The sequence below is a fragment of the Periplaneta americana genome, chromosome 1 (assembly GCF_040183065.1).
Source record: "Periplaneta americana isolate PAMFEO1 chromosome 1, P.americana_PAMFEO1_priV1, whole genome shotgun sequence".
Classification (NCBI taxonomy): domain Eukaryota; kingdom Metazoa; phylum Arthropoda; class Insecta; order Blattodea; family Blattidae; genus Periplaneta; species Periplaneta americana.
In genome coordinates this window covers 108318972-108339449 of record NC_091117.1, presented here as the reverse complement: position 1 = coordinate 108339449, position 20478 = coordinate 108318972, and the positions used below count along the sequence as shown (strand labels likewise).

General features: G+C 35.7%; 1 protein-coding gene across 8 annotated transcripts in view; it reads left to right on the top strand.

The window, feature by feature from the left end:
• Yif1 (Yip1d-interacting factor 1) overlaps nucleotides 1-20478 on the top strand; it is a 159468-nt gene that overhangs the window by 123711 nt on the left and 15279 nt on the right. For 6 of the 8 annotated variants that reach the window (XM_069825525.1, XM_069825558.1, XM_069825516.1 and 3 more), the window contains 2 exons: nucleotides 12939-13126; nucleotides 13399-13665. The exons of 1 other annotated variant lie outside the window; for it this stretch is intronic. In XM_069825525.1, the coding sequence (XP_069681626.1) occupies nucleotides 12939-13121 (183 nt within the window). In that variant the 3' untranslated portion in view covers nucleotides 13122-13126; nucleotides 13399-13665. Of the gene's footprint in view, nucleotides 1-12938; nucleotides 13127-13398; nucleotides 13666-20478 lie in introns of those variants that run through there. One more of the 8 variants, XM_069825508.1, reaches the window with a different exon arrangement.

The following is a 20478-nucleotide window of genomic DNA, read 5'->3' as shown; positions in this document are numbered from 1 at the left end:
GCTTTACTGGCTTCAAGTAAAATTTCCGTGTTTTCCCTAATCGTTTGTATATTTTCTCCTAACATATTCACGTCATCTGCATAGACAAGAAGCTGATGTAACCCGTTCAATTCCAAACCCTGCCTGTTATCCTAAACTTTCCTAATGGCATATTCTAGAGCGAAGTTAAAAAGTAAAGGTGATAGTGCATCTCCCTGCTTTAGCCCGCAGTGAATTGGAAAAGCATCAGATAGAAACTGACCTATACGGACTCTGCTGTATGTTTCATTGAGACACATTTTAATTAATCGAACTAGTTTCTTGGGAATACCAAATTCAATAAGAATATAATATAATACTTCCCTCTTAACCGAGTCATATGCCTTTTTGAAATCTATGAATAACTGATGTACTGTACCCTTATACTCCCATTTTTTCTCCATTATCTGTCGAATACAAAAAATCTGATCAATAGTCGATCTATTATGCCAAAAACCGCACTGATGATCCCCAATAATTTCATCTACGTACGGAGTTAATCTTCTCAAAAGAATATTGGACAAAATTTTGTACGACGTCAACAAAAGTGATATTCCTCGAAAGTTACCACAGTTGGTTTTGTCCCCCTTTTTAAAAATAGGTACAATTATGGACTCCTTCCATTGTTCTGGTACAATTTCCTTTTCCCAAATAGCAAATACAAGTTTATAAATTTCGCCATATAATGCACTTCCACCCTCTTGTATTAATTCTGCTGGAATTTGATCGATACCTGGAGACTTGTACTTTTTCAGATTTTCTATCGCAATTTCGACTTCTGAAAGCGTGGGTTCGAGTATAAATGGCTCAGCAGTTTGTATTTCAATTTCGTCCCGATCATTTGTATTTGGCCTATGTACATTTAGTAGTTGCGCAAAATAGTTTTTCCATCTGTTTAGGATTGATGGAGAGTCTGCAAGCAAGTCACCATTCTCATCCTTGATCACGTTTACCCTTGGCTGATATCCGTTCTTAAATTCCTTTATACCCTTATATAAATCTCTAATGTTTTTATTCTTACTATTTGTTTCTACCTCATACTTTTTTTCCTTCAAGTAACCTCTCTTTTTATTCCTAAGTGTACGACTTGCTTCTCGTCTTTCATTGAAATAATTATCTCTCTTCTCCTCAACTGGATCCTGTAAGAATTTCAATTTTGCCTGTTTCCTTCTTTCTACTACCATGCAACAATCTTCATCAAACCACGGTTTCTTTTTCTTAGTTTCATAATAACCTATGCTCTGCTCAGCTCTAATTTTGATACTATCTCTGATATTTTCCCACACGCTATTAACATCTAATTCTTTCTCAACTTCGTCGGAACTTTCTAAAGTGGCAAATCTATTCGAAATTTCGACCTGATAATTTTGCTTAGCTTCCTCGTCCTTTAATTTCAAAATATTGAATTTAGTAATATTAACTTGTTACTCTACTCGCTTGGCTACTGATAATCTTTCTCTTAATTCTCCAATCACCAAATAATGGTCAGAATTACAGTCTGCACCCCTGAAAGTTCGAATATCTACTATACTAGTATGTCTCCGTTTATCTATCAAGATGTGATCTATTTGGTTGTGTGTCAATCCATCTGGAGAAGTCCAAGTATATTTATGTATATCCTTATGGGGGAATGTTGTACTTTTGACAATTAAATTTTTCGATGTGGCAAAGTTGACTAATCTAACTCCATTGTCACTACTAATTGCGTGTAGGCTCTCTTTTCCAATAGTTGGTCTAAAAATATCCTCCCGTCCTACTTTAGCGTTGAAATCCCCCAATAAAATTGTCATGTGATATCTAGGGAACTGATCAAAAGTATGTTCCAATTCCTCATAGAAGCTATCCTTTATATGGTCGTCTTTCTCTTCTGTAGTTGCGTGAGCATTTATAACTATGATGTCGCACCATCTACCCTTAAGTACTAAATATGATAACCTGTCACTGATAAATTCGACCTTTTTTACTGCTGATTTTATCTTTTATGAACAAAGAATCCCGTCCCTAATTGGTGATTAATGTTTCCTTCCCCATAATACAACAGGTAATCGCCTATTTGTGATATGCCATTCCCATCTAACCTAACCTCTTGTACTCCCACGAAGTCTGTTCTATATCTAGCTAGTTCTTTTGCTACTAATGTTACCCCTCCTGTTCTATAAAGACTAGTTACGTTCCAAGTGCCAAATCTCAAAACCTTATTCCTTTGCTGTGGTCGTGCCAGAGAATGTCCTATTCCGAGGCTTATTGTAGGGATTCGTAACAAGCTGTTTTTTACGGTGATGGGTTGTTAGCCCTTCGCCCAACCCCCAAGCTGGAGGACCACCCCTTATCGGCTGTCCACGACTGCTTATTCAATATATTCGCAGCTACCCTCCATATCTGGAGGCCGTCTCCTCTATCCGCAACCTGAGGACGCGCCATGCCGTGGTGATAGGGACCCACCATACATGGAGATGGAATATTACATACTCATTTATAAATATGATGTTGATTTCCAATGACCCGGTCTTAGTAGTTACACCATTTTTCTTCTTGCTTCCCAATACAGGCTAGTTATATCTTGTGCACTTCGTCTGTCTTTACTTAGGGTGCTGCACTGAAGTAGATGTTCTGCATTATGGTGTCAGTGTTGCATAACATACAGGTGTCCTTGTCAAATATTTTCATCCTGTTCAAGTGGTGTGCCAGGTAGTCATGATCTGTTAGAATCCTAAATTTGGCTATGTCATTCTAATGGTTTAATGATTGCCGGGGTTTTCCTTTGGTATTTATATTGATCCACTTTTTTCCTTGGTATGTTGTTCTGATGTGCTTAATATAAATTTGATCAAGTTTTGTTTTGATTTCGTATATTATGGTGTGTGTTAGCTTTGATGGTTTGGGTTGTTGTGATATTTTGGTTTCCTTTTGTCAGGTGGTCGACTCATTCATTTCTTACTAATCCAATGTGTGAGAGGATCCATTGCAGTATGATGTGTTTTTGTTGCCTTCTAAGCATTGTTAGCAGTTTCCTGCTTTCTGTTATTGATGGGATTTCAGATGCGGTATTTGATGCTATTGTTTCTATAACTGCTTTGGAGACTTCCAGGTTGATAGCTTTGCTGAAGTTATGGATTCTGGTCATTCAATTTAGTATTGCTACTTCTATAGCTTGCATTCACCTTCGAGGGCTGATTTACCTTTGTCTGTTGGTATGTAGTGTGTGAATCCTTTGTAGTAAACACCAGCATTTCCTTTGGTCTCCAGTCTTGATCTATCAGTATACACTGTCCATCAATCTGGTTCAGCTATTGTTGCTAAATGCTATTTTCTTTAGCTGGGTGGCGTGTGTTTCGGCTTTTTTTCCAGAGAACCCTTGAAGTTCCAGTTGCTAGTTGAAATTCTCATAATCTATAGGATTGATTGAGGAAGATGTCTGGTAATATTGTTTTTCTACTTGTTGAAAGGATTTTTGAGTTGTGCATTTTGTGTTTCTTGTCATTTTTCCGCTTGAAATCAGTTTACATTTGAGTACTGCAGCTGCTTTTGGAATTCTAGTTTGATTGGTTTTCATTTATGAATGTGGCTAGTTGGAACATTAGCTTTTAGTAACTAAATATCCGTGCCCTGCATATAATATTTTGGCCTCTTATCTTTGTCCATCAGTAACTGTACATTGACATTCTTATCATTCTTTTGCTTTAGTATAGCCTTATCAGCTCTGAATACCATGTAGCATCATTAAGAGAAAGTTATCTACTCTCTAGTGATGTCGTTTTGTGTTTAATTTCTACATCACAATCTGTGTGTCCCTCTGGCTATACATCAAGCTTGTTGTCTTTTGTACAAAAACTTATCAAGTTTTATTATCTAACAAGAGCTGAAATACTTAACTGGCTCTCTAAACCTGAGAAGGTTTCTAGCTTCACAGACAATACACCCCCATCCAAGCCTATCCCCAGCTGCATCAGCAGATCGTCCATATCTTGATAAATTTGATTTTTCAACCTGTGAGAGGTTCTTTGCCATTCAATTCCAAATTAAAGGCAGTCATTAACAGTGAAGTTTCTTTTCTATGCCAAATATGGCCTTTTACTTCGATGTCAGATTCATGGAAGAGGCTTCAGTTTTCCCGGTTTTTTCGAATTCTCCATTTCCTACTATAGACCAAATATTCTTCGAAATATGTTATTTTCAAATGTATATAGAGCATGATCGTTTGAGTGTGTCCAAGTACTTGTATTTGAACCAAAACGAAAATTAGTGGGACAATGATTTTATAACTCCTTACTTTAGTAGTTCTAGATAATATTTTGAGAATAAATTCAGTGGCCTATGGCAATGTGGTAATAAAATAATTACAAGCAGATATAATAACTAAGCAAAAATGTTGCAACTTTAAAGATATTGAGCTATGCAAACTATTGTATGAGAATAAATACCGAAATATCGGAAGTATATCTGTAACTACATACAGAGTGTTTCAAAAGTGATGGCCAAACATTTATGGATGAGAAGTAAAAACGAAGTTACAGTAAACATGGGTCCGCAAATTAACCATTTACGAGATACAGTAGAACCCTGATTATCCGTCATTCTATTAACCAATTGGCGGATTATCCGACTGTCTTTCTCTCCCTTTATTTATTTATTTTTCGCTACAGAAACATATGAAGTAGATACTATTGTACGTTATATTAGTATACGCATTTTTTCTTGAGAGTGTTATTACAAGCATTTACACTTACACAGTTCTACTGTTCGAGTTGCTGTACTGTATAACTTCGAGATAAAATGTGTTCCATGATTGTCAAAAGAAAACGTGTTGTCCTAAGTATCGAACAAAATGCATATACTTAAGTGGTTTGGAGAAAGAGAAACTGTGGGTCATTCCGCATCACAATACGAGATTGATTTAATAAAAATCAGAGATAAAGTGTATAGTAAAAGTAAAGTAAATCCATGGCGCTACAGCCCTTTGCATGGCCAAGACCGACCAGCTAGCTGCTGGCCTGAGGTCCACATTCCGAAGCAGAGGTAGACGATCATCCAACCAAAATGGAGATATCGTATGGTTAGCACGATGACCCCCCCCCCCAGCCGTTATAGCTGGTTTCTGAAACCAGATTTTCGCTACCTATCGTAGCTCCTCAAGTGCATCACGATGCTGGGTGGGCACCGGTCCCATACACTGGCCGAAATTTCATGAGATAATTTCTTCCCCATGAAGACTCGAACCAGCACGCATTCTGTAACGCGAGTTCTAGACGGGAAGCCTCAGACCGCAACGCCACGGCACGGGACAGATAGAGTGTATACAGTATGGAAATCTACAACATGAGACCTCTACTATTCCTATCTTTCCGATGACAGCCATTAAAAGGAGTTTTCTTACCCTTTACAAATACGTTGTTAACAACCGAACTTATATTGATGAACTTCTAATTCACTACCAAACGTATTAAACACAAGACCACGGAGAAAATGACGAAAGCTCACATAATTCACATAATTGAAGAAAATATTTTATGGTACGGATTATCCGATTTTTTCGATTAAGTGTTCAGTCAACCCCCTTCATTACCACGGATAATAGGGGTTCCACTGTAATGCCATTTCTTTGCTGGTTGGGGCCACCAGTGAACCGAGCGCCTGGATACAGTAAAGTGGCAACATCAGTGCTTCACATACATGCTGCACTCTCCCCATTCCATTTTCTTTTAAGTATGAGATGATATCTAGATAGAGGAGGACCAGATTTAAATCCTTTGGATTTTTTTGTATGGAGTTAGGCAAAAAGCTAGTTTACACAACAGACACCACCACACTTGAAGAATTGCAACAAATGAGGAATAACCCAGGATTGCTCAAGTGCATTCTTGGGTCTTTGCATAGAAGACTAGACAGATGTATTCAAGTGCATGTTCAGCATTTTGAACACTTGCTGTAAAATTCTTCAGTTTACATGTTCAGACTGTGCTGTACTTTGTTTATTCACAAACTTCACTATTGTTCAAACAAAAATGTTTCTTTTGTGTACGTTCAATAACATTTCTGTGGTGTTGAACCAAAATTATGAATTTTACTGTCTTGTAATTGTTAAATTAATAAAATTATCACTGCTTTTGTTGGAATTAGTACTTAGTATTAAGCTGGCCCCAACCAGTACAAAATGCCATTGAGTCATTCCACGTCAAACCGGACACATTTTTGACATCATATTTTTAGAATTGTTTGAAATTTTTTTTATGCTTTCTAAGGGTAAAAATAAGAGACCCATATTCTTTTGTTAGCCCCAATTCTGATTATTTTGAGATTTATATAGCATCAAAATTATTAAAAAATTGCACACATTGACATATATAAATATTTGTTTCTCCCATTACATGTATCGTATGAAATAGAGGTTAGTCTCATTTGAAAGGTTAAATATATGCCTTTTAGCCTGTGTATATTCACTTTCCATTTTTATATATTAACAGTCCTTTATGCCATAATTATTATATAAATCTTGATGCTCATAATGTTCGGAAACTTAGAATACCATTTTTAAGTTATCACCATGTTCTCCATTTAATTATCCTTAAGTATACCAAATTTCATAGTGGGAAAGCAATAGATGACAGAGTAAAAAAATACTAAATAAATACGCGCACAGAGCTCTGTTGCAGCACCACACTGTCAAACTGCTGACTGAAGCTTGTCCAGCAATAAACTATCAGTTGCTCTCTTTGTCTGTTATCACCACACTGGCGACTGTCAGTTCTCTTTGTTTATGTCTGGAGAAGCTTAGATGGGATATATAATATTTAAACCAGGTCCAAGGCGGAATGAATTCTTTTCAGTTTGTTCCGAGATTTTCAAACGTTTGGGCATTAATAACACAGTACTATAGTATTACTGTGGGTGTGTATAGCGTAGTTTCTGTTATTGTTTTTAGTTGGTGCAATTATTAGTGTGCAGCCTAATCACAATGAGTAATGTAACACAACCTAGATATTATCAGTGTTTTAATCCTTTCAAAATAAGCAACCACAGTCGTAGGTTTAAGAAAGGGAAATTAAGGTGCGTGACTTCCAACATGCTTAAAAAATTGAACATGCAACATATTAAGTTGTCATACAATCTTAGGATTTGTGAAAACTGTCATAAGAAAATTTCGTTAATGTCAGATGTTGATGAATCAAGTGCCATTCAAACCAGCAGTGTTGATATCTTAGACAGTTCTAGTGTCCAGAACATTGAACAAGAAACAACAGGCAATTCGGAAACTGATAAATGTAGTGCGTCAAGTAGTTCAGAGGTGTCAGTGACGGACATTGATAAGTTTAATGAAAGTTTAGTCTCAATGGGGGAAACAACCAATTAAGAAAAAGAAATTATCAGACAGAAGAAGTATCCCCAATGGAAATATCAGAAAATAAAACAGAAGCTTAAGGAAAAGATTTTTTGCGTTGAGAAAAAGGAAGTTGAAACAACACCAGATGAGAAGAGTAGCAGTGACATAATTAATAAGCTAGGAGAGTGTTTCAGGAACACTATTGACAGAAAACTTAAAATTCAGATTTTGACTATATTTGAGGTCTGGCCATAGAGTAAAATTAGGGAACACTTTGATACATCTAATCACATGATCTGTGTTGCAAAAAACTTAGCTGCAGAGAGGGGAATTCTCTCAACTCCAGAATCTAGAAGTGGAAAAACTTTAGACACATTCATAGTGAAAAAAGTACTTGACCTTTACACTAATGATGATGTAAGCCGCATCATGGCTGGAAAGAAAAACTTCATTTCTGTAAAAGAAGACAGTGACAAAGTACAGAAACAGAAAAGATAGTTATCAAATTTAAAAGAAACATTTTGGGCTTTTAAGGTTAAAAATCCAGATATACAAATTAGTTTTTCAAAATTTGCGGAACTAAGACCAAAACAATGTGTGCTTCCTGGAGCCATTGGTACTCATTCAGTCTGTGTGTGTGGTTATCATGAGAATGTAAAGTTGTTAATTGATGGTGGAAACATTGTGAAATTGGCAGCCAATCTAGAACGGGCACTGAGAAATTACAAAGTTCTGATTTTACAGATTGTATGTAACCCTGCATCCCCTGATTCAGAAAGTGTAAAAATTGTCCATTAACAGCAGACTTAATTCAATATTTACAGGAAGCGTTTGAAACAGAAATGATAGATATAGTCAATTACAAACAATGGGTAACTGTTGACTGAACTAATTTAGAAATTTTTCTCTCTTCAGTAGAAGAATTTTTAGATGAACTTTCGATCAAGTAAGAAGCCCTAGCTCCTCACGCAAGACAAAAGTGAATTAAAACATAAAAACTTTGTACCAATTTCAGAGTGTCTTAAACACGATACAAATGCTGTCCAGCTTTTTGAACGACAATTAATACAGTTTCTGAAGAACGAAATAGGAAATGTGAAAAGAGTTATTTATTTTTCTGATGGGGCTAGTGCCCAATACAGAAACTGAAAAAATTTTGTAAGTCTGTGTTTTCACGAAGAAGATTTCGGTATAAGTGCTGAATGGCATTTTTTTGGAACTTCACATGGGAATGGCCCTTGTGATGGGATTTGCGGCACCACTAAAAGACTAGCAACAACAGCAAGTCTTCAGCCACATCAGGACCCCATTACGACACCAAGAAAATTGTTTGAGTGGGCTGAAAAGAATATTAGTGGAATTCATTTTCTATTTTTCACCAATGATGAACATAAAAATGAATGTAACTTACTGCATTCTCGATATGAGAGGGCAAAAGCAGTAAGTGGCACGAGAACATTACATGCTTTCATACTGGTCTCAAAATCTGAAGCACTAATTAAAGATTATCGTTTGTCCCACGAAAGTAAACATGTATTTGAGTTGCTTAAAAGATGTTACAGTTATCCAATCCTGTTGACTTATTTTTATGTGTTTTAAGTTAGTTGTGTGGGATTTTATGTTAATAATTGTGCTTCAAAAGTGTTTACGTATTTCGTAAGTTGACTTTATGGTGTATAGCATACTGACACTGTGTGTACACATGTTTCCATACACAGCGACGCGGTCTTGCAGTGACGCTCCTACTCAACAGTGTGCGCCCAGCTGGCTAAGTTAATTTATTGCAAATTCATTTATGTATATCCCATTTTGAAATTTTGTACGCATATAGTTGAGAAACTAAGGAATGCAGTGATATTTTCTATATTTCGAAAAAAGTTTCCAAACTTAAAAAAAAAAAGACATTTTAAAAATATATTTTCTAGAAAAAAATACAACAAAAATTTTTATGTAATTGAAGGTCAGATATGCTAAAAGTATATCTTGTGAGCTTTAATATGAGCCGAATTTGAATAAATTGCGTTAATTAGTAACGGAGATATTACCATTTATATATAACAGTGTGCACACTATTATGTAAGTTTTGAATTTAAATACTTTTCACAAGAATCAAGTTTTATGAAAATAAAAATATACGTATGTTTTATTTTTGTTCTTTCAATCAAATAAAAAAGTATGACAGAAATAAAAAACATCAAGGTTAAATTTCCTTTAAATTTGTCCTGTTTGACGTGGAATGACGCCATTATCTCGTAAATGGTTAATTTGCAGAACCATGTTACTGGAACCATTTTGGTTCTCTTCGTTTTTACTTCTCATCCCTAAATTTTTACCATCACTTTTGAAACACTCTGTATATCTGTGAGCAGAGCTTCTTACGAATGAAAACTGTAGAATCTAAAATAAAGGACAAGTGTGACTGGCGGACATTTTTGTGACCAGTTATGGTTGTCAGTGTAAGACATAACTCCTGATTTCAATTCAGTATTACGTTACTTGAAACATTATGTGACGAGGACTAATTTGAGCTTTTTTTTTGTTGTTAAAATTGTATTTATGAACACATCTGAGTAATGATTATTATGTACTTCATATCAGTTCACTTGGAATTTTTAGTTATAATTAATTTCAATTGTTGTTCATTATACTTTTATCGCATGTTTCTCAGCAAATCAAATTGTACGAGGTGTGATCATTAAATTCCGAGACTGTGTCTGCTGTGGGCGAAGGGATCACGTGATTGGCACGTGCGCGCAGTAGTAACACTAGATGACCTAGAAGAGACGGAACACGAAGTTTCAAAGTGCTATCTTCATTGAGACCTATGTTACACAAGGTTTTGTTAGCATGTACATCCACACATTTGCGAAATCATGATGGACTCAAAACTGGAGCAGAGAGCCAACATAAAATTCTTCAGGAAATTGACAACCGAAACCCATGAAGTTTTGAAGCAAGCCTACGGGAAGAAAGCAGTGAGTCGGGCGAAGTGTTTTGAGTGGCATTCGCGTTTCAGAAATGGCAGAATATCGCTAGAAAACAAGAGGCCACACACGTGCAACAGTGCCGAAAATGTCGAAAAATTTGACAAATTGTACATAATGATCCTCACGTCCATTTTGAACATGAATGACCACAACTCTGGACAGAGAACAATGGATGCTCCATGACGAAATCCGCAAACTCACAAAGCTCTTGCAACACACCAGTTTTGCATCCGTAACAAGATGATCGTCATTCCTCACACAGTATTCACCAGATTTGATCCCCTGCGACTTTTTTTTGTTCCAAGGATGAAATTGAAGCTGAAGGGTCACTGTTTTGATACTGTGGAGGAGATCTAACGTGAATCGCAAAAAGTGCTTGACAGGCTTCAAGAACGCGACTTCCAGGAGGCATTCCGAAAATGGCAGACATTTTGGGATCAGTGTATAGCTTCCCAAGGGGATGGCAGCCAAATTAAATCAGGTAATTTTATTTCCATTAATGGGACAGGTCTCGGAATTTAATGATCACACTTCGTACTTTATTTTTAAGTTTATCCTTGTTTTGTATTCTCTCTGCAAATGAAATTGTGCTTTTGTATTCTGGATCCTAGTGGTCAGCCATAGATGTCGGTCAGATGTTCAAAACTGCAAACAACTCTAACGTAGTTTGAAGCTGTTTAATTATTTAGAATAAATAAATTTATACTGCTTAGAAGTTTATAATTTATCTCTTTCATTAACAAGTCATTCTTCCACATAGTGAATATACACTAACTTCTCCAATGATGTCTAGCATATTAATAATCCGCCACTGTCCTAGTTACCACTCCTGTTACTACCACCACCTTCAACTTTTCCTCCTGAGGTCATAAATCTAAGCAAGCAGCATTATTCAAGTGATTTGATGCTGATGAGACATTTGGCTGCCCATGCTGTAAGGCAGACTAATCACTTCAGAGCACGATTCATAGTCCATGGCAGTGACTGGTGAATTCTTTAAAACAATATTAGGCATATTGCAAATATTGTTAAATGCAGGAATAATTGAGGGCCGTTTTTGCAAAACTTGCTAACTGAAAAAACTAAATTTTATAGGAAACACATAAAACTGAAATAACTGCAAGTTTTGCTATAGCTCTCACATAGCAGAAAGCAAGTTTTAAAAAAACGATCACACTTTGACACACTACTGTGAAGGAAATAATAAGATTTTCCTAAGAAGCCTTTAGCATCATGTAGAGGTCTGTCTTATGTTAACTAATCCACCAAAATCTCAATTTTGAAAATTTTGCAGTTAGCAGGTTTTGCAAAAACGGTCCTCAATTATGACTATTAACAGCTCTTCTGTATCAATTGAAGTCTTGTACACAAGAGTTTTGATGTATCTCTACAGGATAAGATAATCGTAGGTGTCAAATCTGATGAAAGTCTTGTACACAAGAGTTTTGATGTATCTCTACAGGATAAGATAATCGTAGGTGTCAAATCTGATGAAGTGCTGACTAAGGTGTAGGATCTCCTCTGACAATCCAGTGACCAGGATAAATTACATTTAGGAAAATCTTCACATCATGATTAAAATGCACTGGAACCCCATCACCCTAAAACTACATTTCCTCACATACTCTTAATGGAACATTCTCCAGAAGTGTTGGTAAAATGTATTCTAGAACCTGTTGGTATATAATATATACCCGTCCAGCAGAATGTCATTAATCTCGATGGTGGCATAAACACTTTTAATGGTTACAACATTAAAAACCAGTTATCAGTGGATAATTATATATTTCCTATTTCAAAATACTTGTATAGGTGTCCTGAGTCCTTTCTGAAAATTGTTCGGTGTTTTTCTGATTCATGCTGTACACTAAATGCACTTGCTGTGAAATACATTATGCTGAATTGATGAAGGAGAAGTTAGCTTCATATGTATAAGAAATGTGGTGGCACTTTTTTTATTTAAAATAATATAAATTAGCCTGAATGGATTCGGAAGAGTTTATGTTTAGTTCGGCATATACTGCAGTAATATAATTCCTTATGATCCATTGTTGCTACTGATTGCAGAGGAACTTTGAACTTGGAATCTGTTATTAGTTATGGTACTTTGCACTGAGTGTACAGAAAGATGTGGATAGAACTAACTCAGTGATGTTGAAGTGAGTTAAAGTGTAGGTTTTATGTATTCACATAGGCTATTCCTGTGCGAGGAACTGTGGTACTCTTCTGAATGATAACCCAACATTATTTAAGGAGAAATTACAAATACATAACATATTAAGTGACCTATATTTCACATTTGACGCATTTTAAGTGACTTTCAGAATTTCATAAGAAATATTTATTATTTATAATCATAAGTACTGGTAATAACTATAGAGAACTTTTCGTTGTTTGGCTCCAAGTATTTCTGCATTTTATGGTTCGGACATTACATTCAGATGCATCTATCATGATGTACTGTTGCATTTCGGGGTGGAAAAAAAAAACTAACTTTTTTTCAGATTGATTCTTGTCAGAAAAGAATATTGTTCATCCACTAAAACTTACTGAGTGCACAAACCTACCTCATGTTGTCACGTAATTGTGTCAGTCTGTTTCTTTTATTTTTTCAGGTACGTACTCTTAAAGTGCAGATTTTGCCTGTGGGTAGCTCACCCCACCATCATGACCCTTATATCCACAACAGCGGCAACAAGCGAAGACTCTATATCCTGCTGTTTGTTGCAGGAATTCAGCCCCTACTCATGTGGTGGCTCTCATTCCATCTTGTCTCTCCCCCTGTTCCCAAATCCTAACACAGGTAATGTGGAATTGCATTCTACAGTAACTTCGGGAATTTAACATTTTCTTCCTGCCTGCATATTTATTTCGGAATGATGTTACTTTTTATATAAGGAAAATTATTATAGTAATGACTGAGATGTGTCAATTTTTTTGCAGATAGAATCATGGATATTTTTGAATTTGTTACTATAGAAATTATATGTTAATGATATCAAATAAATATGAACTCAAACTCGCACTGCAATAAAATTTTACATAAACCAACGAGTCTGTAATTTTATTTTACAGTTCACCCCCTCATCACTATCATCATATGTGACTGACTACCTGATGTATACTTTCCAGAGTCACAAAATTACTTGTGGTGCTTTGAAAGGGGAATTGAATTTCTGTAGCAAGGACAATAACAACATTTGTTGATTGTTTTATTTGAGGAATGGCCTCATGAAAGATATTAAAATCAGCATCAGAGCTTGTGTGACGGAATGTGAAGCTATGTATGATAAATGTATTTGTAACAAATTTGTATAAATAATATTGCCTTTCTGGTTTGTATATTGGTTCTGATTCTAAATTAGAACATTTCCAAGAGATACATATCATTGCATTATGAGTATACATCCTACCTTAAAAAACCTTTCTCCTTCTTACAAATGGATATTCAACTTTTTCTTAATATTACCAGTTTCTGGCCTCCAGGTAACAATTAGAGGTCAAAGATTGCTAAAAAGAGTTGTAGAAGGTCTGTATAATGTTATTGAGAAATATTAGTTCCTTTATATGCATTAACCCAGTGTGCTATTTGTGATTTTACCAAGAGTCCACTGCTATAATTAAAAATTCAAATATATGTATCATGCTGCCCCTGAAAACCGACTTAAAGCTACAAAGAAACTTACATTAACTAAAATATTATTGACTTATTAAAACAGAATATCTTAAAATAAACTATTACCGTATTTTCTTTGTTAATTAGTAAAAATAATATTCTTTATTCCTACAAGTTCTGATAGTATCAGACTTATGTAAAATATGAGACTTAGGTAAATCAACTGAAGAGACGAGATGAATGATGTACTGACTGGATGGTGCTTTCCTGTTGGTTATTCAGAGTGCTGTGATGTTTCGATTTGATCCATGTTGTGAACTTTTCTGCCTTGAAGCAATGTACTGGTGAACTATTTATTGATATCTTTATATATAATTTGAACTGGTAATGGAAATTACGGGAAAATGGCTGAACGGATTTTAATAAATGACCCCTCATTTTGAAGCTTGGAACCCAAAGTTTTTCGGAAAAATAGTAGTTTTCAGTGAAATGTCAATTTTCCTACATCATTTTCCTTTTTTCCAAAATCCATCTTTCGTCAGTTTTGAGAACTAATTTATTGCATTCACGGCCGACTTGATGTTCGCTTCCTTAAGCAAAGCAAGCATCAAGTCGGCCGTGTTGCATTTCAGAATAAAACAAAACACACACTACAGTAAACAATAGGCTATTACACGAAGGCCATGACCTACAGGATTGCTGACATAGAGTTCAGACGGCTCAGATTCTTTCTCATCATAATGCCAATATGTCGATCTTCATTTGTGCAATTTTTTGATAACGTATAAAAAATAATTTACAGGCCTGATTCTCTGGTCTGTAGTTTTCCGAGTACAGCTGTGTATTGGATATTAAGAACTACAAAACTTAAGAATGTTTGATGACATTATTACCATTAAAAATGAAATATTATTATAGTTAATGCAAGTGAAACCTTTTGGGGCTTTATGTAAGTAGACGCAGAGAAAGAATATTTTATATTAGATCTTCATTTCTATAATTTACTGAGTAACGGCTATAGGCCTATATAAACTTATGTTACTGAAAACTATAAAACTTACGTAAGGTAACAATATTGTTATTAAAAATGAAATACTTTTACAATTATTAATCAAGTGGTGTGGGTCCTTTTCATATATGTAATAGCAGTGTGATATAGATATTTATATGTCTGATTCTCTAACTTTCCTTGGTAGTAATTGAGTCATGCTTCCTATTTTAGCTGCGCCTTTAAACTACATCAAAATTAATTTCATATTTCTTTGGTTTAATTGATTAGATTTGTGATCGCTGCCAAGCATATTTTGTTGTAGGGAAAATAGCATGCCATTTCACTTCTTGCTACCGTGATGAGTAAGTTTATTTCCAGCAACCAGCTACAAATGAAACACTGAAACTGCTAATGATTTACGATGGACAATTTTATTTAGGCACATATAAGATTCTACAACTCTGACATATCATTCGCCTCATTTTCCACATCTCAGCAATAAATTCCTCACAACAGCCTATATTACAGAAAATATACGAATAACATTCATTGTTACACAAATTAATCCAGCAGTATTTGATAGATCAGTATTGTCTGGAAGAAGCGCAAAAAATTACAATTCATAAGAAAAGAGCAAAAGGTATTACTTATTGATAAAATAAGAGACCTGCAAAATTTTGTAGTCTCTTGATCACCTCAGCAAGATCTCTTAGTGGGAAAAAGTGATTCTGCCCTCTACATTTCAGGGTAGTTCACGAAACATGCAGCAGCTATACCAAGATGCTAAGTCTTTTGTTCAAAGCATGACAAACCTTACATTTTCTTAACTTTGACATACAATCCGCAATGACCCGAAATAGCTACTGCATTACTCCCATATGAAAAACCCACTGATCATCCTGACATTGTTACTAGCGATTTCGCATTGAAACTCAAGAACTGAAGACGGATAGGTTCAAGGAAAAGTATTTGGCAAAAAAAAAAAAACATTCAGAGGGAGTATGTTTCACTATTATGGAAGCAAATAACTATCAAAATGTCTGGTATTCTTCATTGAAAATAAATCTGAACAATTTTTATTTGAACTTTTTATGGACTTAGTTTGCAGCAATTGCTGCACAAGCCACTAGTAAGAAGTAGATTTTAAAGTGATTCAACTTGTAACTTGTTTCTTTGATCAGTCAGAATCAGATTCATCTCTGACTGTAGAAATGGGAACAATTTCAACTGCATTTACAAGGTTCTACACAGAGTGTGGGATGAATTTTGTATTTTCCATTTTCCTTGTAGATATAAAAGTTCTTCACAAGTGATGCACGCATGTTTTCGCTTACACTGTATTTTACCTTTCTACATAAACGTGGTATAGACATATCACTATGAAACACATCTAAGGGCCATGTAGCTGGATTTAAGACTGCTTCATCCGAAAAAAGTACATTTTTCAAAACAGCTCTTAATATTATTCACCAATGATTGAAAAATTTGTTTTCAGAAATGTTCAAATTTTTGTTGTTGATGAGCACTGGGGACTTTAATTGAGATTTCTTTGGAATGTATGGTCTTACTCTAACTTCCGAATTATCTTTTCCACTCATAGTGAATGAACGATTTTTTTATGTTACTTCAATTTCTTGTTTTGCTGTAAGAGCTGTTACTATGGTTTTTCATATACAAAGACAGAGCTTTCAAAATCTTTAGAGCCTGATGCATTACAGTCAATTCCATTACAAACAACCATTTTGTCAGGCATTTTACCATACCTTTAAGTTTAGAATGCTCTCGGGACATTTGGCAGCCATCTCGACTGTGTTGTGTGAAAAGAAATCCCAAAGCACTCTAACTTCCAGTAAGTGCTCGAAAAGCATTAAATGAGGAAGCAACCCTACGTACTCTACATTAAACACATGTCCTAGTTTTAGTATTTCAGATGACAGTTCTTTTGATGCGTCTTCTAGTAGCCTGTGATTTTTGGAATTTTGAGAAAATACAGAATATAAGGTGTTTAACAAAGACTGTGTATGGAATACTTCTGCCATGCTACGCATAACACCATGCATAGCCAGTTCGATCTTGTGGTTCATACAATGCACAACAAAGTTCTTTTGAATGGTTACGCAGCAGAGCAGCTACTCCTTTGTAACAGTCCTGCATTGTTGCTGCTCCGTCTGTTGCAAAACCTCCCAACAGTCTTTAAGTATCTCTTTTGTGATGTTATACTTGGTGTGATGTTATACTTGGCTAGGATTCCTTTTCACGTCGCACTTTCCAATTCAATAATATAAAAAATAGTAATAATAATTACACGAAACTTATTCAGAAGAGAGATGTATATAAATAAAATTAAACAAGTTTTATTAGAAATTATTGTACTTTCGTCTATCATGATAACTAAAATTAGAATATGATTCGGTAATGTGTATACTTCACTAGAATTTGTTTCATTTCATCTTCCATGAACATAATAATATTCTTACAAGCATGATAGGAGTGTAGCATGTTCCCTTCTGAAACCTCATGTAACTTCTGCAGTTCAATTACTGTGATATAAGTTCTGAATGACAACTTCGGTTTGGCCATCACATATGCTGATCTAAACAAACTCGCAGTTATGATGATTCTCTCCTAGTTTTGTCTATTCCACAATCTCTCATTTTCACTCATAGATCCTTGAATGAGTGTTGTTTGTTTCTGCTATTCACTATTTCCACAGATTTTAAATTAAATTTACATTTTGAAATTATTAGCTGCGACACCAACTAGAAAAGCATTATCGATTCTTATATACTCCATGCTTTCAACATTAAGCTCGCCGAACATATCACTAAATTGTTGTCATTGTAAGGTAACCAAGATTTTTTTAACATGAAAGAGGAACACAGGTTCCCCACCATATTATCACCCTTATTTATTTGTAGTTAATTGTCGTGAGGTTTCTCAATGCTTTCTATCTTTGAAGATGCCCTTAATTGCTCTCTTGAACTACCAACTGAAATCGTTAAAAATATATATAAATTATAATGTATTGTAACTTTTATACAACCATGTGACTTTTATTTCTACCTTCGACCACACACCTGTCAACAATATGTATTCTACTCAACACAGCAACACAGTAGTCGTTATTGCACTCCACACAGCGACAATGACAATACACGTGTATTATTGAGGAGAAGAACACAATGTACTCCTAATTTCAACTAATGTTCACAAAGAACTATGTGCAGAACAAAACTGTCAGTCCACAGTTCGTTCGCCTTGGCTAGTTCTTCTAGCTCACTTGCTCAAGTTCACTGTGCGTCGAACCCAAGCCTTCCAGATACAGTTCACTGCACTTCGAACCCAAGCCTTCTGGATACGTCGCACTTGCCTGGATACTGCCACAGTTACAGACTCACTCAAGTTTACTGCACATCGAACTCAGATCCTTGCTCGCTGCTGTCCAAAACTTGAAGGCTGACTGAAGACTAACTAACTAACTCTCTCGCAGCAGACTCACTCATTGCTCCGAAGATTGCTCGCGCTTTTATTACTAAATCACATGTTCTCGGACCTTTGATTCGCATGGCTTTCCGAATCTGCGAGAGGATTCCGCTTCTGAGGTTTCCTCTGCTCTTTCTGCTAGGCGCCGTCCCGCAGCCTTCCTTCCCCTCACTCTGGGCCGTGCCACAGCACCCACTGAAGCTCGAGTCTCGCCTCCCTGCGCCCTCTCACCGGATGCACGCGCAACTCCCCAATGAGACCAGGATCTTAAAACATGGCGCCACAGTATTCTATAAGTGAAATATCTCCATGGCTTTTAGCATTCAAAATAATACAAAATCTCATGATTACAAGAAGAATATTATTTCGAAAAAATTAGTCGAAGTAAAATACAGTATAACTTAATTTCCGTAAATTCTATGCTACAATTTAAGCACCAAGGATTCATAAAATGCTTACCCTGAAGTTCTCCCAGCTAGTGCTACCATGACTTACACCCGGTTTCTCTAGTAGAATGTAAGTTCCATCAGCTAGTTTATTTAATACATTCTCTTTAGCTTCTGCAGCCATTGTACACATTATTTATTTATGAAGACTGTACTTCACTGATCACTAAAGTGTGAGACAATGGGACTCCTGTTCGCTCCTGCTTGCATTCTACTCCTGTGCAGTCCTTGGCATTCCCCTCCCACTCCCCTCTGCACTCCCTAATGCCGTTGTGGAAGTAACGGGAATGGAAAGCTTAGGGAGCGAGATCTGAGTGAGACTGAATGCGTATTTGACTGGCTCTAGTTGTAACCATCTCACACCAAGCAGAAGCCTTGGCCCACATGTTATTGTTGCTATCTGAGGAAGTAAATTCTACTGTTGCAGTGTGTGCAGTTTTATTTCTAGTTATTGTTTATTATAGTGACAATCCAACAATGTATTTGTAATATTTTTTTAAATAACGTATCGAGTTAGATTCTTCTTAGATAAATATTCAATGCCTGAATCATATAAATTGAAACATTTACTGGATAATTCCCTTTCCCAGCTTAAGACAAATTTGTAGTGATAAAGAGTGGAAGGAATACTCCGAATCATTAACTGCAAAGTCAACAGAAGGAGAAAAGTAAGAATCCCTAGAAAAGGTATTTTAATGTAATCACTGATGAAAGAGGGAGAAGATCCAAGGTCTAAAAGGAGAAACTGTAATGAGAAAGATATTTGTGTCATGTGTTCAAAAATATTTTGTGGAGTTTGGACACCGTTATGGCTAAAAACTTGAATTGATATTTGAATCTCAGAAACACTTGAAGTTTGTAGAATTTTTAAATTGTAAGATTTTTGACAGTTATGATGCTAACTTTCCTATTGATATATTTTCTGAACTTACAGAACCTTAAAGCTTTTAAGCTTTCTAAGAAATGTGTCTCCTCGTGACTGCCATCAGTATTGCAGGGAAGAGTGTTTCTGTCTGTTGACCAGGTACTGAATTCACTGCGACGTAGCAATTTCTTCTAGAAACAAAATCGATTTCTTACTAAATAAAAAGGAAGGACGTAAAATGGCGAAGGAAGATTCTACTCCTTTTATCTTAAGGATTTAGTGTGTGAACTTAATGTTATTGAACACTTTCCACCCTGTATAAATTTTCGTACCACTATTGACTGATTAGTCTATTGTATTTTATGTTAAAGTCAGTGTAAAAAATTGGTCGACAGATACAAAAGAAGAAGTGCCTTGAAAGCGCATCTGCTCCATGATAGACAATATGCCTTGAGCCTGTGAAATCCACTGATAGTGCCCTTCATCATCTTGTTTTAAGGAATGAAGGAGCATTAAACCAGGACCACAGTGCTTCGGTGGTTTCGCTGGATATCAAAGTAGCATTTGATAATACATCCTTTCACTCCATATGTCAGGCTACAGAGAGAAGAGGTATAGAAAACACCTTACTTTCAGGGAATTGTTAAAGCATGTCTTAATGACAGCATAATAACTGTGTCTGTCACAAGAGAGTGCCCTCAGGGGGAATATTATCATCCTTACTGTAGTATCTAGTGATAGACGACCTTATACA